This window comes from Carettochelys insculpta, chromosome 24 (genome assembly GCF_033958435.1).
Source record: "Carettochelys insculpta isolate YL-2023 chromosome 24, ASM3395843v1, whole genome shotgun sequence".
In the NCBI taxonomy this organism is placed as follows: domain Eukaryota; kingdom Metazoa; phylum Chordata; order Testudines; family Carettochelyidae; genus Carettochelys; species Carettochelys insculpta.
Window position 1 is genome coordinate 15,218,749 of NC_134160.1, and position 19,098 is coordinate 15,237,846.

General features: G+C 48.4%; 1 protein-coding gene across 1 annotated transcript in view; it reads right to left on the minus strand.

Annotated features, from left to right (window-relative positions):
- Positions 1-16,449: 16,449 nt before the first annotated feature.
- Positions 16,450-19,098, minus strand: part of SDC3 (syndecan 3) — a 190,047-nt gene continuing 187,398 nt past the window's right edge. The window contains exons 4-5 of the mRNA XM_074976340.1: positions 17,483-17,759; positions 16,450-17,002 (exon numbers count right to left, since the gene is read on the minus strand). Of these exons, the coding sequence (XP_074832441.1) occupies positions 16,836-17,002; positions 17,483-17,759 (444 nt within the window). The 3' untranslated portion in view covers positions 16,450-16,835. The remainder of the gene's footprint in view (positions 17,003-17,482; positions 17,760-19,098) is intronic.

Genomic DNA, 19,098 nt, shown 5'->3' on the forward strand with positions numbered 1-19,098 from the left:
CTCTAATATGAATATGGCATTAGGAATATATTACCGACCACCTAACCAGGACAGTGATAGTGATGCTGAAATGATGAGGGAGATTAGAGAGGCTATCAAAATAAAAAACACAGTAATAATAGGAGATTTCAATTATCCCCATATTGATTGGGTGCATGTCACCTCAGGACGGGATTCAGAGATTAGATTTCTTGATGCCTTAAATGACTGCTTCTTGGAGCAGCTAGTACAGGAACCCACAAGGGGAGAGTCGATTCTCGATCTAGTCTTGACTGGAACGCAGGATCTGGTCCAAGAGGTAACTGTTACTGGACCGCTTGGAAATAGTGACCACAATATAATAACTTTTAATATTCCTGTGTTGGGAAGAACACCGCAGCGGTCAAACACTCTGGCATTTAATTTCAAAAAGGGGAATTACACTAAAATGAGGAAGCTAGTTAAACAGAAACTAAAAGGTAGAGTAATCAAACTAAAATCCCTGGAAGCTGCATGGAAACTGTTTAAAGACACCATACTAGAGGCCCAACTTAAATGTATACCCCAAATAAAAAAACACAGTAAGAGACCTAACAAAGAACCACCATGGCTAAACAGCCATGTTAAAAAGGCAGTGAGAGAGAAAAGGGCAGCTTTTAAAAAGTGGAAGTCAAATCCTAGTGAGGAAAATAGAAAGGAACATAAACACTCCCAAATTAACTGTCATAATGTAGTAAGAAAAGCCAAAAAAGAGTTTGAGGAACAGCTAGCCAAAAATTCAAAAAACAATAGTAAAATGTTTTTTAAATACATTAGAAGCAGGAAGCCTGCTAAAAAAGCAGTGGGGCCCTTGGATGATAAAGATATAAAAGGAGCGATCAAGGAAGACAGTGCCATTGCGGAGCGATTAAATGATTTCTTTGCTTCAGTCTTCACGGCTGAAGATGTTACAGAGGTTCCTAAATCTGAGCCAGCCTTTTTAGGCAACAAATCTGAGGAACTCACTCAGATTGAAGTGACATTAGAGGAGGTTTTGGAATTAATTGATAAGCTGAATAGTAGCAAGTCTCCAGGACCAGACGGCATTCACCCAAGGGTTCTGAAAGAACTCAAATGTGAAATTGCGGAGTTATTAACAGTGGTTTGTAACCTATCCTTTAAATCCACTTTGGTACCAAATGACTGGAAGACGGCCAATATAACACCAATATTTAAAAAAGGCTCTAGAGGAGACCCTGGCAATTATAGACCGATAAGTTTAACATCAGTAGCAGGCAAATTAGTAGAAACACTAGTAAAGAGTAAAATTGCAAGGCACATAGAAGAGCACGAATTGTTGGGCAAAAGTCAGCATGGTTTCTGCAGAGGGAAGTCGTGTCTGTCTAATCTATTAGAATTCTTTGAAGGGGTTAATAAACATGCGGACAAGGGGCACCCAGTGGACATAATATACCTAGATTTCCAGAAAGCCTTTGACACGGTCCCACACCAAAGGCTTTTATGTAAATTAGGTGGTCATGGGATAGGAGGAAAGGTCCTTTCATGGATCGGGAATTGGTTAAAAGACAGAAGACAAAGGGTGGGAATAAATGGTAAATTTTCACAATGGAGGGGGGTAACTAGTGGTGTTCCCCAGGGCTCAGTCCTGGGACCGATCCTCTTCAACTTGTTCATCAATGATCTAGAAAATGAGGTAAGCAGTGAGGTGGCAAAGTTTGCAGATGACACCAAGTTGTTCAGGACAGTCAAAAGCAAAAGGGATTGTGAAGAACTACAAAAAGATCTCAGCAAACTGAGTGATTGGGCAGCAAAATGGCAAATGAAATTTAATGTGGGTAAGTGTAAGGTAATGCATGTTGGAAAAAATAACCCAAATTACACGTACTACATGATGGGGTCAAATTTAGCTACGACAGATCAGGAAAGGGATCTTGGAGTTATAGTGGATAGTTCTCTGAAGACATCCACGCAGTGTGCAGCGGCAGTTAGTAAGGCAAATAGGATGTTAGGAATTATTAAAAAAGGGATCGATAATAAGACAAAAGATATCATACTTCCCCTATATAAAACTATGGTACACCCACATCTCGAGTACTGCGTGCAGATGTGGTCTCCTCATCTCAAAAAAGATATATTGGCATTAGAAAAGGTTCAGAAAAGGGCGACTAAGATGATTAAGGGCTTGGAAAGGGTCCCATATGGGGAGAGGCTAGAGAGACTGGGACTTTTCAGTTTGGAAAAAAGGCGATTGAGGGGCGATATGATAGAGGTATATAAAATCATGAATGGTGTGGAGAAAGTGAATATAGAAAAATTATTTACCTTTTCCCATAATACAAGAACTAGGGGACACCAAATGAAATTGATGGGTAGTAGGTTCAAAACTAATAAAAGGAAATTTTTCTTCACACAGCACACAGTCAACCTGTGGAACTCCTTGCCCGAGGAGGCTGTGAAGGCCAGGACTCTATTAGGGTTTAAAAAAGAGCTTGATAAATTTTTGCAGGTTAGGTCCATAAATGGCTATTAGCCAGGGATAAAGTATGGTGCCCTAGCCTTCATAACAAGGGCAGGAGATGGATGGCAGGAGATAAATCACTTGATCATTGTCTTCTGTTCTCCTTCTCTGGGGCACCTGGCATTGGCCACCGTCGGCAGATGGGATGCTGGGCTTGATGGACCTTTGGTCTGACCCAGTATGGCCATTCTTATGTTCTTATGTTCTTATGTTCTTATGCCATTGGACACCACTGAGAACAGTTTCTCACCCTCCTCTTTAGAGCTCCCCTTCAGGAAGTTGAAGGCTGCTATTAAATCACCCATAAGTCTTTTCTTCTGTAAACTAAACAAGACCAAATCCCTCAGCCTGTCCTCACAGGTCTTGTGCTCCAGACCCTTAATCATTTTTGAATAGTAGCAGAGAGGAACTCTATACACTATCAAAACAAAAAGCAGTCAAGTAGTACTTTAAAGATTAGCAAAATAGTTTATTAGGTGAGCTTTCGTGGGACAGACCCACTTCTTCTGGTCTGAAGATGTTGAGCAACACCAGCCCCAGAACCGAGCCTTGCAGCACTCCACTCAAAACCAACCACCATCCAGATATTGAGCCATTGACCGCTACCCATTGGGCCCGGCCACCAAGCCAGATTTCTATCTAACTAGTCCAAGGATCCAATCCATATTTCCTTAACTTATGGACAAGAATGTTGTGGGAGACTGTATCAAAAGCTTTGCTGAAGCCAAGGTATATCACATCCACTGACTTCCCCATGTCCATAGAGCTTTTTACTTCATCAGAGAAGCCAATCAGATTAGTCACATAGGACTTGCCCCAGTGAATCCATGTTGGCTACTTTTGATCACTTTCCCCTCTTCCAAGTGCTCCAAAATGGATTCCTTGAGGATTTGCTCCATTATTTTCCCAGGGATTGAGGTAAGGATGACGGGTCTATAGTTCCCTGGATTGTCCTTTTTTCCTTTTTGAAAGATGGACACTGCATTTGCCTTTTTCGAGTCATCCAGTATCTCCCCCGATCTCCAAGAGTCTTCAAAGATAATGGCCAAAGGTTCAGCAATGACCTCTGCCAATTCCCTCAGTACCCTCGGGTGCATTAAATTCAGACCCATGAATTAGTGTACATCTAGTTTTTCCAGATAGCTCAGAAATTGTTCCTTCCCCACAGATGGCTGCCCTCCACCTTCCCATACCGCATCATCTAGGACCATCATGTGGAAGTTGATTTTCTCCATTAAGACTGAGGCAAAAAAAGTATTGAGTACTTCAGCTTTCCCTACATCATCTGTCACTAGGTTACCTCCCTCATCCAGTAACGGTTCCACACCTTCGCCGATAACCCATTTATTGTTAACATGCCTGCAGAAATCTTTCTTGTTACTCTTCACATCCCTTGCCAGCTGCAGTTCCAATTGTGCTTTTGCTTTTCTGATTACTGCCCAGCATTCTCCAGCTGTATGTTTATACTCCTCCTTAGTCAACTGTCCACATTTCCATTTCTTCTATGCATCCTTTTTGAGTTTAAGCTGACTAAGGATTTCCCCGCTACACCAAGCTGGTTGCCTATCATGTTTGTATTTCTTACTATGAAGTGGGATGGTTTGTTCCTGTGCCTTCACTAAGACTTCTTTAAAACACTGCCAGTTCTCTTGAACTCTTTTCCCCTTCATCTTCGTTTCCCAAGGGATCCTGCTCATCTGTTCTCTCGTGGAGTTGAAGTCTGCGCTCCTGAAATCAAGGGGCTGTAGCTATTAATGGACCTGACCTCCATGAATTTATCTAGCTCTTTTTTAAACTCTGTTATAGTCCTAGTCTGCACAGCTTCCTCTGGCAGGGAGTTCCACAGGTTGACTGTGTACTGTGTGAAGAACTTCCTTGTATTTGTTTTAAACCTGCTGCCCATTAATTTCATCTTGTGTCCTCTACCACCTCCCTAGGTAACACATTCCAGAGCATCACCAACCTAGACCTCCCCCTCTGTAACCTGAGACCATTGCTTTTTCTGTTCTCTGTCACCACTGAGAACAGCCTCCCTCCATCCTCTTTAGAATCTCCCTTCAGGTAGTTGAAGATACAGATGATATTCCCCCCTCATTCTTCTCTTCCGCAGACTAAACAAGCCCAGATCCCTCAGCATCTTCTCATAGGCCATGTACTCCAGCCCCCCCAGTCATTTTCACTGTCCTTGGCTGTACACTGTTGACTCATTCAGCTTCTCTTCCACTGTAAATCCCAGGTTCTTTTCTGCAGAACTGATGCGTAGCCAGTTGGTCCCCAGCCTGTACGTCCATTCTAAGTGCAGGGCTCTGGTGAACTTCATCAGATTTCTTTTGGTTCATACCTCCAATTTGTGTAGGTCACTCTGGACCCTATCCCTACCTTCCAACATACTTACCTCTCCCATCAGCTTAGCATCGGCCTGAATTTGCTGTGGCTGCGATCCAGCCTCTCATCCACATCATTAATGAAGTTGTTGAACAATAGTGGGCCCAGGCCATCCCCTGCAGCATTGCACTTGATACCAGCTACTGCTGAGCCATTGATCACTAGCATTTGATCCCGACAATCTAGCCAGCTTTCTAGCCACCTTACAGTCCTTTCATCCAGGCCATACTTCTTTCACTTGGATGGTATCAAAAGCTTTGCTAAAGTCAAGGTGCATCACATCCACTGCTTTCCCATATCCAGTGCGAGTTATCACATCACAGAAGGCAATTGGGCTGGTCAGGTATGACTTGCCCTTGGTGAATCTGTGTTGACTGTTTCTTGTCACCTTCCTCTCCTCCAAGTGTTTCAAAATGGATCCCTTAAGGATCCCCTCCATGATTTTGCCAGGGACTGAGGTGAAGCTAAGCCATTTGCTGTTACCAGGCTGCTGTTCTCTGAGCATTACGGCCACAAGGCAGACCCTGTTGGAATCTTTCCATGGGAATGTGTCGAGTTTGATCAAATTGCATTTAGACCTTATCCAAAGGGACTGTGATTTTTTTTGCTGTTTTTTTCTCCACAATGTACCCTTCAAAATGTTTGTTCTTTGAGCTCATAAATTAGAAGGTCAAAATCAGAACAAGCCATTCAATTTGTGGGAATGAATGTTTCATTTGACTCCCCAAATGAAAGTTTTCCAAAATTTCGTTCTGCAGGAAACATTGCAACATTTGGTTGTGTTCTGCAACGAGGCGTAGGGATGGGTCAGTCTGTGTTACAGCCCTGGCTCATTGGGGCGAAACACCCCCCCCCCCCGGGGCCCAGAAGCCAAGCTCTGAGGTGGGCAACTTGCCTTATGTGGAAGTAGCTGGTGGCTCTTGAGACAGTTCAGAGGGGGATCTATCACTGCCCGGAGGCTGAGACCTCTGTGACACGGAGGTGCTGATGGAAATCAGGTATTTGCTATTGTTACTTCAAGCCAGGAGCTGCAGCAGCAGTCTTAAGTGGAGCAGCCCTGTAAGAGGCTAGTCCCAAAGGGTTCATTATAGTCAAAATATGGGAGCACATTGACTGCTTTAACAGAGGCCTTGAATATCTGTGCTCTCGAAACAGTGTCATGCAGAGCAGGAAAATGGGTGTGGCTGGCCTTATGAGCAGGTAACCCCACAAGTAGGTTTGAGGGCCAGCCAGTCCCAGATCCAGTGGTCCAAATCAGGCAGCCCAGGCCCTGCCTTTCTGCACAGGGCTAGGACCTGACCTTCTCTAGCAAGAGCTATTTCCTGCCTGTGGAAAGGGCTCTGGGAGCGGCTGCACTAGGCTGCACCTGTTAATGGCCTTTGCTTGGCTTGTGGGGTGGGTGTGGCAGGATTAGGGCTTCCATGTGATAGGAGAGACACCCAGGCTGGTGCTCTTGTCTGCTCACTTGGCTGTCACTGATCAATGGCAGCACAGCCATAGCGTTGCCCTGTGTTGGTGCTGTTCCCTAATCAAGAGACAAAGGTGCAGCGTCTCTACCAAGAGCAGCAGAAGCGGTGGCGGTGGGAGGCCACAGGTGCCTGAATCATGCTTCCGATGCTGCACCTTCCCCTTGAATGCCTGCCCCATGACACCCTTCTCCCCACACCTCCACTTCCCCTCCAAGACCCTGGAGCTCGGCTGGCTCCCCATTCCGGCACCCCTCTGATGTCCTATGTTTTGTGCAGACACTTACCCCAAATGCAACATATGCCCATGGGTGTCAATGACAGCCCAACGTGCAGGGCAATGCAGAATGAGACTCCGAGCAGCATTCCGCCGCCCCCCTCCACAAGGGACATCCACTGGGAAAGTTGCTTCCTGACCCTCATTAATAAGACATTGGCTTTTGACCTGAAGCAGGAAGATTTAGAAACCTTCCATATCTCTGGGGATTTTGTTGTTTGCTGATTTGGCTTTCACCGTTGTTATTGTAGCAGTGGCTCTTCTTGCTACCCATGTAAATACCTAACCTTCTTTCTGCCTCTACTAAGCTCTTAGCCTCCCTGATATCCTGTGGCAGTGTGTTCCACAGGTTAACAACATACAAATTCTTGTTCCTTTCATCAGGTTTGAGTTAGCCACCATTCACTTTCACTAGCACAGGCGATGAGAAGTGCAGTACCTGAGCCACTTCACTTCCACTAGTTAGAAGGAGACTAACCAGAGGGTAAAGGATAAAGCTATCAAATAATTCTAAGATAAGCCATCAGTTTTTGCAGTCCCTTTCCCTATGGCTGTGCGTTCATGCCACTGACCAGTCGAGCCATCAGGCTTGAGCTCACTGGATTTCTGCTCTGGAATGCCCTTGTGGCCTGGAGGAACAGTCTGAGAAGTACCCAAGTGCCTTTGACTCAGTCACTCAGCCCCAGAGCCTCAAAAGTATTCAGGCTCTTATCTGCCGCTAGGAGTCGAACAATCTCAGAGCAGCTGGACCTTAAGTGCTCCAGAAAAGTTTACCCAGCACAACCAGAACAGGTCACAGTGTCAGCTGAGCAATTCATTTCTTAGCAGTGTTGTTAATTACATTCCTGTAGCATCACAGCACAGAAGCCCATTTCTGTAGTTTTCTCATGGTCAAGATCACCCAGCCACTGAGAAAGGGAATAATTAGTTTTGTGTTCAAACCTTCAGCCTCAATGTCCCATATCTGAGTGAAAGCAATTTGTTCACTTAGCAGTTAATGGCAGCAGCCCAACTGCTGCTGCCAAGCCTGTGGGTAGGCTGCCTGCCTGCAACAGGAAGTCATTCACACGGCACTGTGGGTGTGCGGAGCACAGCTTGGAAAATTGAATGGGTGGCCCCAATAAATGGCTTCATCTCTTTATGCAGCATGGCTGGAGCATGACCCAGAGAGGCCAGTGGAGGACGATAGCAGTGGAGCACCTGACCTATGAGGAGAGTCTGAGGGATTTGGGCTAACTGAGTCTGCAAAAGAGAAGAGTGCGGGATGGTTTGCTAGCAGCCTGCAGCTTCCTGAAGGGGGTTCCAAAGAGGATGGAGTGACGCTGTTCTCAGTGGTGGTGGACAGCAGACTCAGGCACAAGCGTCTCACGTTGCAGTGATGAAGGTGGAGGGTTAGGCTGGGTATTAGGAAAAACTATTTCCCCAGGAGGGTGGTGAAGCACTGGCGTGCGTTACCGAGACAGGCCGTGGAGTCTCCATCCCTAGAGGTGTTTAAGTCTCGGTTTGACAAATTACTGGCTGGGATGACTTAGTTGGGGTTGGTCCTGCTCTGAATGGGACAGTGGGACTGGATGGCCTCCAGAGGGCTCTTCCAACCCCCAGCAGGTGGGGTGTGATTCCATGACCCCAGCTCATTAAGTGGCAGCCTCGGCTGCAGTTGGAATGGGACTGCAGCGGCACAGGCAGGCATAGCTAGCCCAGGTGAGCTCCGGGAGCTAGCACTAGCAGTGATGCCGCCGCAGCAGAGGTGGCATCATGGCCTGGTTTGCTCGTGTGTGCACTCAGGGTCCTTGGCAGGCAGGGCCAGCTCAGAGCTAGCTCAGCTGTGTCTACACAGGCTGCAGTCAGCCCTTGGCTTGCAGGGTAGACACAGCCCGAGGGGCTTTCAGTGGGATGGGAAACTGTCTGGGGTGCTGATGTGGATAACACATGCTCATGACATGCAGCATAAACTGCTGTAGTCAGGGAAGATGCCATGACTGCCCATACCGCATAGCTGGACCAGTGGTGAGGGAGGCTCACCAGCCTCTGAAGTGTCAGAGTGCCACTGCTAGATGCTGAGTCATGGCCTGGAGGCAGCAGTGGTCTGCCACCAGACAGCAGTAAGGGAGACAGTGAGCAGACTGGCACCTGTTCCTGAGCCAGCATGGGACACTTGCTTAGCAGAGCGCTCAAAGGGGAAAAGGGTTTTCTGCCGCTAATATAAAACAGGAGTGGGAGAGTGCATCACCTTAGCAATTCTGGTGCAAAAAGCTTGACCTCCTCTTCTGGCTGGCAGCCAGAAGGCATGGGCACCTGGGCTCATGCCAGCCAGGCAGCATCACCTCAGCCGCCTTGTCCAGTGGATACGGAGGCACCCCGGGAGTTTGGATGCCTACAGCATGGGAGGAAACCAGTGAGCAGATGGCCAGCTGTCTCCTTTGTGAAGCAGACCGTACACTTGCTGCCAAATCTTGCTCCAGCCTTAACTGCCAGCGACGACTTGGGTTTATTAGAGATGAAAGCCCAGGTTCAGGTCCTGAAGTCAAATCAGTTAGCAACTGCATTGCATCACCTCACCCATCCTCCGACTGCAGCGTCTGGAGCATAGCTGGTCGCGTTTGGTTGGGACTGGTAATGGAGCCCTGCTGTGATTCCCTGGGAGAGAGCCTTTCGCGTGGTTCTGCATGAAAAGCACCTAACGCACTAAACATATTAGATGCAGGGGGTGCTGGTGACTGGTGTGGTTATGCAGCAAGAGTCACTGCAAACGATAAGCCCTCTTGTGTAACGCACACATGATTTCAACATCCACGCCCTTTCGCCAGTGGTCAGCACATCTCCACACCCCGCCCTTGCCCTCGGCTGCTGCCTTTTAGCTGTGTGGATACTCAGACGGTAGGCTAATACTCACTGACTGGGGAGTTATAGTCTCTGCCTGGTCTCCTCACATCTCACCCACTACATAAATGTGTTAGTCTTTTAGGTACAGGACGGCTCGTTATTTGTCTCACCTGGTTGTTAAAAAGGCAACGAAAGCTTCCCTCAGTGCACTGAAGCACGGCTGCAGCGCTACGGCCCTGGGCTGGGATCCCATCCACTGTGACAAACTTGGCCCTGGTTCGTATTTGATGACAAGGAAATCCCAGGGCACTTCAAGCAATGGTATGGGCATTTTAACAGGGGTTTGTTTGACTGAGTGGTGCTGGGGGCCTGTCAACGTCTAGCTGAGTCATAAATCCAAGGCTCTGACAAAGCATGGGCTTCAAAACCAGCTGCATGTGGAAGCCCAGCTGCCTCTGCTCCCACCTGGGAGACCTCGCCGCATTCCAGCTCTGGCGATTACAGTCACAGCCTCCTGCACCTTCCACAGGCTGCAGTCCCCATCCCTTCCCGTTTTATCCCATTGTTAATGTTACAGTGAGTCATCAAACAGCTGCCACGCTCCACCCCAGAGGTGGCAGCAGTCTGGTGTGCGAAGTGATCCCTGTATATAATGATAAATGTATTCACAGCAGCTGTCAGCCATGCAGCTGGCCCTAGGCTCAGCCACCATAGCCAGGTGTTAGGCGGGCCCTCTCCTGCAAGGTGAGCAAGGAACTGTGATGTGCCCAGCATAAAACTGAATTGGGTTGCACTCCACTAGACCGTGTGCAGGGGAGTGGCTGTCACTCTAAGGTGGCTGAAGCGTTGCTATGGAGCCCATTAATTGCCTGATGTTATCTAACTGGAGCAGCCCTGCTAACAAGCTCTAGTCTTCTGTTTAGCCTTCCGCACATGTTGGCTCAACAAACACTCAGGAACCAGAATAAGCAATGGAACACAAAGCGCCCAGCAATCAATGTTTAAGTGATTTTATTTTTCCTTTATAAATGGGCACAGCACAGAAATTATTAAAAAAAATAGACAGTACCATTACAGTGCTAGATCCATTGGCAAAGATTATTTTATAGTCTTTTTATTTTTTATTATTTATTTATTATTTTATTTTTAAAGTTTTGGCCATCGAGTCAGAACAAAAACAGTTAACATTTTTATTTATTTCATTTTTAACAGACACTATGAAGCAATTTAAGTACTAAACTCTAGACGAGTTATGTACATACAAAAAAAGTTCTGTTTAAGATATGTTTCCTATTAAAAATATTTACATGCATTTTTCCTCCCCTAGTTGTTAAATAGTAAAACACTATAATTTCAACTGCTGAAGACTTTTCATTCTCCTACTTGGACTTTTTAATCAGCCCCCAAAAGGAAAGTGAAGAGGATTTATTGTTTAAACCTTCTGGAAAGAGATGGGATAATTTTTAATATCAAGGATTTTGTTTTTAAATGCATACACGTTGGCTTGTGTTTATTTACAGAATAAGCAATGGGAGGCATTTTATCCTGGGGATGTGGTGGTGACTGTTAGTGTTAGATAATATACTTTGCTTCATAAGTGAGTTTTAAAAGGAGTCGTACCAAAGGAAATGGAGAGATCTGTCTGCTTCTTCCTTTCGTCTGACGTGATTGTCACCTGGAGGGTTATGATTGAGACCCCAGAGCCAAACCAGAGGTGGTTGATGCTCAGGTCCTTGAGGTTTTGGAAATGCATTGAGCAAGACATGGTGGCAGGCTCTTAAAAACTTTGCACAACTCCCCGCAATCTTCTGTGTCAAGTGGTTCTCAATAATGCAAAACTTTTCCAAAATGACACCCATCCAGACTGGGCTTTTCTATAAATATTTAGGGGGTCCTCTCACCTGGAGGCACAGGATGCCTGAGGTTAGAAGAGACTGACGAAGAGGACAGTGAAAAGCTTGGTGATCTTCCTCTGTGTCTGCACTGGGCAAAGGGCACGGAGGCAGTGGGAAGTCAGGAAATACGATGGCCCTGCAAATGGTTCTGAATGGCCTCACACTGTGACTGTAGTGAGTTGCCTCTAGGCCTCTTGTGCAAACCCGCCCGGAAGTCCATGGGAGCCTTCTCCGGGTGTTGGCTCAGGCCCTTGCTGAGACAGTGGTATAAATTACATCTGTAGCAAGTCCCACATACAGACACTTTTTCAGGAGCTCGGCCCTCCAGCTTGTCCCTCTGCACCTTAAATGAACTGTTATTTGTGTCCGACCACAGAGCAGCTGGCTCTGTTCCTCACAATACTCAGGTACTCTAATAAATGTGTCAGTGCCAACAGCCTTCAAAGCCTGGAAGCCCAGAAAGTGCTGCAGACTATGAACGTTTATAATAACAGGGGAAAAATATCCCTTTTCATTTTAATGAACCACTTGAAATGGAACAAAGCCTCCAAGTGGGCAGGGAGCAGGCGTTGGGGCCAGAAGGCAGCTAGCTTTGAATTAGGCCCAAATGCTGACGGCTCACATGGAGCGCTACAGACGGACCTGTCGTCATTCAGCAGAAGCACTGAGCGTGGAGCTGTCAGCGGCAAGGAAACGCTGCAGTCTGCAGCCGGGCTCATTAACAATTCTGGTCCAGATTCTGCTCCTGTGTGCACAGGGGTAAATCTGAAGTGGCTTCAGTGCAGAGGCAGCCAGTGGCGCTGAGCTCAGTGAGGCCAGCCAGGTTAGGAAACATTGGACCCACGTTCGGCAATGGGCCAGCTGTCTCTGGGTTAGCCCTTTGGTAACCAGGCCCAGAGTTTTGCATTGCATTAGGCGAGGGGAAATGAGGCACAGGCAAGACAGCCCAAGTTAGACCTCCAGCCAGCTCCAGAGTAAATGGGTGCAGTGGTATTGTGTCCATTTCCACCACGGAGCACCTGGCCTTATATTCTGCTGTTGTGTAATAGCAGATCATGCACATCTCTCACAGCGCTTTACAAAAACAGCTCAGGCAGGGCTGAGGATTCTGAGTGTTCCTAAATTCCCATGTGTGTGGACCCCTATATCTGGGGCAGTCCCAGGAGTCAATTGCCAGAGTGGATCCAGAATCAAAGCCCCTGCAAAATTGCAGAGGGAATCCAGCGCTTTGACCTAGAGAGGTGGGCGAATCTCCAGCCCTAGAGGTTTTCAAGTCCTGGCTTGACAAAGTCCTGGCTGGGATGATATAGTTGGGGTTCGTCCAGCTTTGAGCAGGGAGCTGGACTCAGTGACCTCCTGAGGTACCTTCCAGCCGTTCTCTACATCAGCCCTTCTGCCTACAGTCACAGCAGCTGCTCTGCTCACAACCCAACAGCCCTCTTGTGAAGCCAGGCCATAGACAAGGACCAAATTGGAAGAGTGGCCTTAGGGTTTGGACATGAGTATGGGGAAAAAGTTACTTCCCAACTTAATAGATCAATTCTGTCTGTGTCTTGACTTTGGGGCCACATGATCTTCTGAAGTGCTGCAGCCCTCAATTCTATTCATACAGGGCTGAGGAGGAAGCCTTGGCTGAACAAATGTGTCCAAACCTTGCTGAGCCAATACAGCTCTGAGCTCGGGAGTGGGATTCTTCTGTGCCTGGTGTCTGGTCAGTTAAACTCCAGTTACAGAGGTTAAAGATTATGCAACACTTTAGCACGTGGGCTATCCGAAGAGAGATGCCTAGAAGCCACTGCTCCTGCTGAGAACAGTTCTGCATCCCACCTGATATTCTATTGGCCGGTTGGGGTTAAGCCAAAAGCTCACTGCACCTTCCCCTGTGCACCAGCAGCATTCAGCCTCTGAATGACACCTGGCAGAAGACTGCCCCACCGGGCAGAAGTTCAGTTAAGAGGATGACAGACTGTAAGTGCCTGGGCACGGAGGGGGGTGCGATTGCAGAGCCGGAAGCATGGTTGTGGATTCAGAACCGCAGGGCTGGAGGACAGCTGCATCCTGCATTCACTGAAGCTTTCTCGGCAGTTGTCAAGATGTGCTCTGTGCTGTGGGTCATGGGATACGAGGCGGCAGGCCCAGTGCCAGACCGGCAGATCCCAGTCCAGGGGATGGGGAATGGCTGAAATAACAGAAGTCGAGTCTTCCGTTTCCAGGGTTCCTTTTTTGACTGTGACCCCACTGGGTGTGAGGCCACTCAGGAACTCCGGTCGATTTGCACACTGTTCCTTAGCTACACAAGTCCAGGGTTTGTTAAGTACCTCCCACAAGTTGATTTCCATAGTGCTTTTCCAGTTTCATTACTGGATCAACAGCTGGGGAAGATCACCTGTTTTCCACCTCCCCTCGAGCAGGGCTCACACCAGGAGTCCCACCAAGCCCACAGGAGAAACTTGTGTTTCATCATGTGTTGAGAGTGGGATTTTTCTAAAGTGCCCAGCGGAGTAAATCGTCCAATTCCCACTGACTTCCAATGGAATTTGGGTCTCACAAGCTTAACCCCGCCAAAGTCAGTGGGAGTCATTCTTCGTATTCTAATGAGCTGTGGATCAAATCCTGGACACACTTGATTATTGGCAGCCCTTGGATGGACTCCTCCTGCAAATTAAGATCTGGGAAGCCACATTCATGGTAAGACAAGACATGATACAGATCTGGAATGTGTATTCCTACCTAGCTGTTGAGTCTTACACCTACCCTTTCACTTCTGGATAGCTGAGGGAGTTGGAAGGGATTATTGGTGAAAGATTTTCATTTGATTTTTAAGGAGGGTGTGCTACAAACTAGGACGTACACTGACACAGAGAGGGGTAGCAGCAGCTCCTGGACAATAAAGTAAGACACTAGTTTAATTGGTTTGTGCCTTTTTGCACTTTAAAGTCATTTAAGCAAAAGCAAAGAAGGATTTCTCAGTCTGCTCTAGCACTCACATTCTGAGATCATTATTACCTTCTGAACCTGTAAAAGATTTAAGCATTGGGATTACAACTTAATACCAGCTGAGAGGTCTAAGGGTAAGCTTGAGTGGATAACCAAAAAAAAAAAGTTGTATTACAGTACTTCAGACTATTAAATCAAAAATAAAATTGAGCAGATTAATGAAGAAGCTGCAAAAAGCAAAAGTGAACCGATTAAGCTTGGAGATTTTCATGTACGCTCAAAAGATTAGGACCACATTTTTCAAAGGGGACTAGTGCTTTTTAGTTGCCTCAGTTTTTGGGGTGCCTGAACTGAGCCACTTTAAGGGGCTTGGTTTTCAGAAGGTGCAGAGCACCCACCCCTGTAAATAAAGCCTCTCAAAACTCAAAATCCCTTTTGAAAAATCTCAGCCAACCACGGAAGGGGGAAAACAAACCTCTGTCCAGCCTTGTACCAACCCTTGAAATATGTGGCTGTTATGCCGCAGCAGCCCCAGCTGGGCCCTTTGATGATGGACAGCCTGATTCTGCTCTCTGTCATGCCGGAATCAGTCAGGAATAACTTTGCTAACATCAATGGACTTAGACTGCTGTGACATCAGCACCAAGGCCAGTGGTTCGTTCGTGCGCCTTTCACCAGATCCCAGCTGGTCTTGCTCCCGTCCACCCAGCTGAGCCACTTTGTTCTCTGGACTGCTCTGAAACCTTTCCTGGTTCCGGGAGCAGAACACCCCCCGTGCTGCTCATTACAGCAAGGTGGGATAGCAGAGCCTCTCCTGGTCCCGCTACCTGCATTGCCCTCACTGAGCACATTCCATAGGTAACAACAGGTTTAGATTAGCTCTCTGTGGGACTGACCTAAGCACATCAGGAGGTACATGCACTGTCTTGGCTGCTTGAGGTATCTCGGTAACCCTCTTCCCAGGAGTCAGCTGTTGGAAAACTTCAAAGGGTCAAACTAGAAGCTGGGCGAGGTCACCTGAGGACTTCCTAAATTCAACAGCAAAATCAGGGCCTCAAAGGAACAGGGGCAAGATCAAAATCAGCTTTTCAAAACCCCCGTTTCCTTACCTGCCTCATCAACAGCCCTTCAGATTATTAAAGCCAGCCAATTACAACTGCTCACTCAATGTGCTGCCCTATGGGCCCAATCCTTGGGCTTTGGGTTGGGCCCTCATACCACATATTCCCTTTCTATCTGCAATGCACCTCAAATGATTAAAAGCACATTAGTCAGTTTCATGGTTGGTTTTAGTCATTTTCCCTTTCCGGCTCATTGGAAGGCAGTCAGTCTGCAAGGTTTAGGCAGGGGTTTTCAAACTGAACAATGGAAACATCTCAATCTTGGATTTAACAAATGATTCATCTTGGAGCTGCACTGACCTGCTGCGACTCTTGAAAACCTACCACTGCCCCTTTTTATCTTTATTTCCTGGGCTACCTGTAATTTGACAGGTGATATCACCAAACAACTTCTGAGGAGAATGGCTCCACCTCCTCCTTGAGTTTAAATCTTCATTGTCACTTGAGGTTTGTGAAATATGATCACATTCAAAGGAACACAGAAGAGCTCTGAGCCTTTTGTTGTTGTTTTTATCAATATCCCCCTCAGCCGCCCCCCCAAAACATTTCCCTTAAAAACATTGGTGTGGTTGTTTGCAAAGAACAAGGAATACTGCGCTAGCTGAGTTTTATTCATCACAGTGAAGACCCAGCAAAAGTAAGGTCCCTTTCACTCAAGGCCCTTGCTAGCTCGCAGAACATGGTTTCTATACACTTAAGGTCTCTGGCTGTGCACGGCAAAGCGATGAAGTGAAGTGGTGTCAGGTCAGGGAGTGCCACATGACTGCAAACTGTGGCTCCCTGCAGCTACGTGAATGCTCTGAAGAGGTGATCTAAAAGCTCAGCTCCAGCCCACTGGTCATTTTTCATTCCAAGGGCAAACTGGAGCATTGGACGTTTCACCTCATTGTGCTTTTTCAAGGCTTGAAATTGTATTTGACAGTCACGCCCTCTTTCCGAACAGAGCCATGGAGCAGCAATTCTTGGTAAGAAACCAACCCCCCACCCTGCCAAACAAGAGAAACCCATCCCACCCCGCCCCACCCCACCCCACCCCACCCTGCGGCCCAGTTCTGGTAACAGGTGTTCAGCTCTCAGAGTCAGTCATGTTGTTTGGTAAACCCAGAAAACTCCAGCCATCGTCAGAAAAATGACCACCCAAGCGTGCTCTCCTCTGAGGAGTGATCACATAGGCACTGAAACTTGGCCGCCCATTTGCTGTCCCCTGCGAGCTCTGCGCTGGCTGGAGAAAGGTTACAGTGTTTGTTTTAAATCGGTGATGCTTTATTTGTATATTTTTAACTGAAGATGGTTTTTTTCTTTTTTGTTATCGTATTTGTTTGTTCAACTCCCAGTCCCATCAGAGAGAGAGCGAGAGAGAGATTGGATGTGAAAGGGTGGGGAGAGAGGAGGGTTGAACCAGTGAAACAGAGAGAGAGGCACTCTGGGCTCCTTTTATGCATAGAACTCCTCCTGCTTGTCGGGCTTTTGGTATGTGACGTTCGCCTGCTTTGGCTCCTCCAGCGTGTAGCTCCCCTCGTCCTTCTTTTTCATCCGGTAGATGAGCAGCATGACCAGGAAGGTGGCAAACAGCGCCCCGACCACGCCACCCACGATGACAGCTGCAGTTGAGAGCAGATAAAAGAGTCAGTCAGAGAGCCAGACTACCTCCTGGGAATGGGGTCTCCCGACCCCGGCCTCCAAAACCACCAGTGAAACGCCCCCGAGAGATTCAGCGTGAGGCATTTGTCTCCCCACCTAGCTGCCTCCCATCAGTGGGGACTCGTGGCGGTGAGGTGTCACTAGGGCCTTTGGCAGAGGTTTCTAACTCCCAGGAGACTCCGCCCCTGCAAGCTGCACTTACCTGTCTGCACCAGCCCCAGAGCCGCTGGGGAGAGGGTGCGAAGTGGCGATTTAAAAGGGCCTGGGGCACCCGGCTTCCACCACTGCCCCTGCAGCGGGAAGAACCCTGGGGCTTTCAATGGCCTCCAGAGCCCCAGGTGCACGTGCTGGTAGCACTGACTGGCTCACTGTGGGAGACTAGCCCCAGCCTCCTCCCCCTTCCCCAGTGGCGTCTGCCCTCAGTCCCCTTCACACCTCACCTATTAGCACTTCTTTCCTCTCCAGGATGTTCTTCTGGGGGAGCTGCGCTGCCGAGTTCCCCGAGTCTATCGTATTGTCCAGGAGGCCGGGCTGGGCGTTCTTCCCCAGCCCTGGCCCTGCTGCCGGGGTGAGCGGGGGGAGCACCTCGTTACTCAGCTCCGGCTGGGTCGTGTCTTCCTCCTCCCGGATTTCAAAGTCCCCGCTGGGCCCTCCACTGACAGGAGCCTCCAGCTCGTTGTCGAGGGCTGTGGAGACAACCACATCCAGCGGCTCGGTCTGGGCAAAGGAATGAGGCAGAGAGAGAGTCAGTCATCTGGAGGCTTGGAGGAGCAGTGAGGAGGGCCGGCTTTGTGCTTTGCTCAGCCTTTCCCTGCCAGATCTCCTCCACGCCTCTCTCCTCTCCACGCCCCTCCTGGTCCAATGCAGGGAGAGACACTGGCACCCAAGGCAGCGACCGCAGCCTGGCACCTCCTGGGCACAGCCTGAGATGGGGTTTCGACTAAATTCTGGGCAGCTAGGTCAGTGCAGCCCATCTTACAGCTTCCCTGCAACATCCCCCCAGCTCCCAGCTCACCAGACAGCCCCATCTTGGCTGAGAACAATACTCACCCAGTCCTTAAAACCAGACTGGCCCGAACCAAACCTCACCCCTCGGAGCAGCGCTAACACCCGGAGTGGTTTAGAGCTGCTCGAAGCCCAGCCTACAGCAGCCCCTGCACATAGCTCCTCTTCCTCGTGGGCCAAACCAAACCCTGGATCCCAGCTTCTCCCGAACACCTGTCGGGGGGGTCCCTAGCTGACAAGTTCATGGCTAGTTTCCAGCTCTCAGCAGCAGGTAGAGAGATTCCCTCAGTGTGTCTGGACAGTGTCTGGCATAAGGGGGCCCTGATCTCGGCCGGGGCCTCTGGGAGCTGCTGGAATATGCAGAGTAATGTATGCTTACAAGGCCACCCCTGGGGGGAGTTCGCCCCATGCGCAATGATATGGCACCGTCTTCTGTCCAGTTCCTCAAAACGGTGAGTCCAAAGCTGACTCCAAAGTTACGCTAAACTGGGTGACTGGGCAGCGCTGCTCAGTGCAACAGAAAGTACATTGGAAACCAGAATCCCAACTCTGCATCCAAAATGATGGAGTCGAAACCGGCTGCTGCTGCTCAAGGGGATCTGGGTGTTGTTGTGGGGAGTGCTCTGAAAACATCCGCACGAGCGGCAGCAACAGCCTGAACACTAAGCCTGCGTCTGCACAGGCACAAGTCTTCGAAATAGCCAAGCTAACAGGCATTTTGAAGATTACTAATGAGGCACTGAATTGAATACTCAGCACCTCATTAGCATTAGCACGGTTCCAGCTGCGGCGCTTCAAAAGCGCCACTTTCAAATGCCCACAGCTCAGCGCAGATACACGGGGCTCCTTTTCGAAAGCTCTGCAGCCGGAAGCGTCCTAATGCGAATGAGGCACTGAATATTCAATTCAGTGCCTCATTAGTGATCTTCAAAATGGCCATTTGCACGGCCATTTCGAAGTTTTGGCCAAGTGTGGCCACAGCCTGAGAGAATCAGGGACGAGTGGGAAGGGGGCAAATAATGAGACAGAAAAGCTCTTAATGCCACTGTGT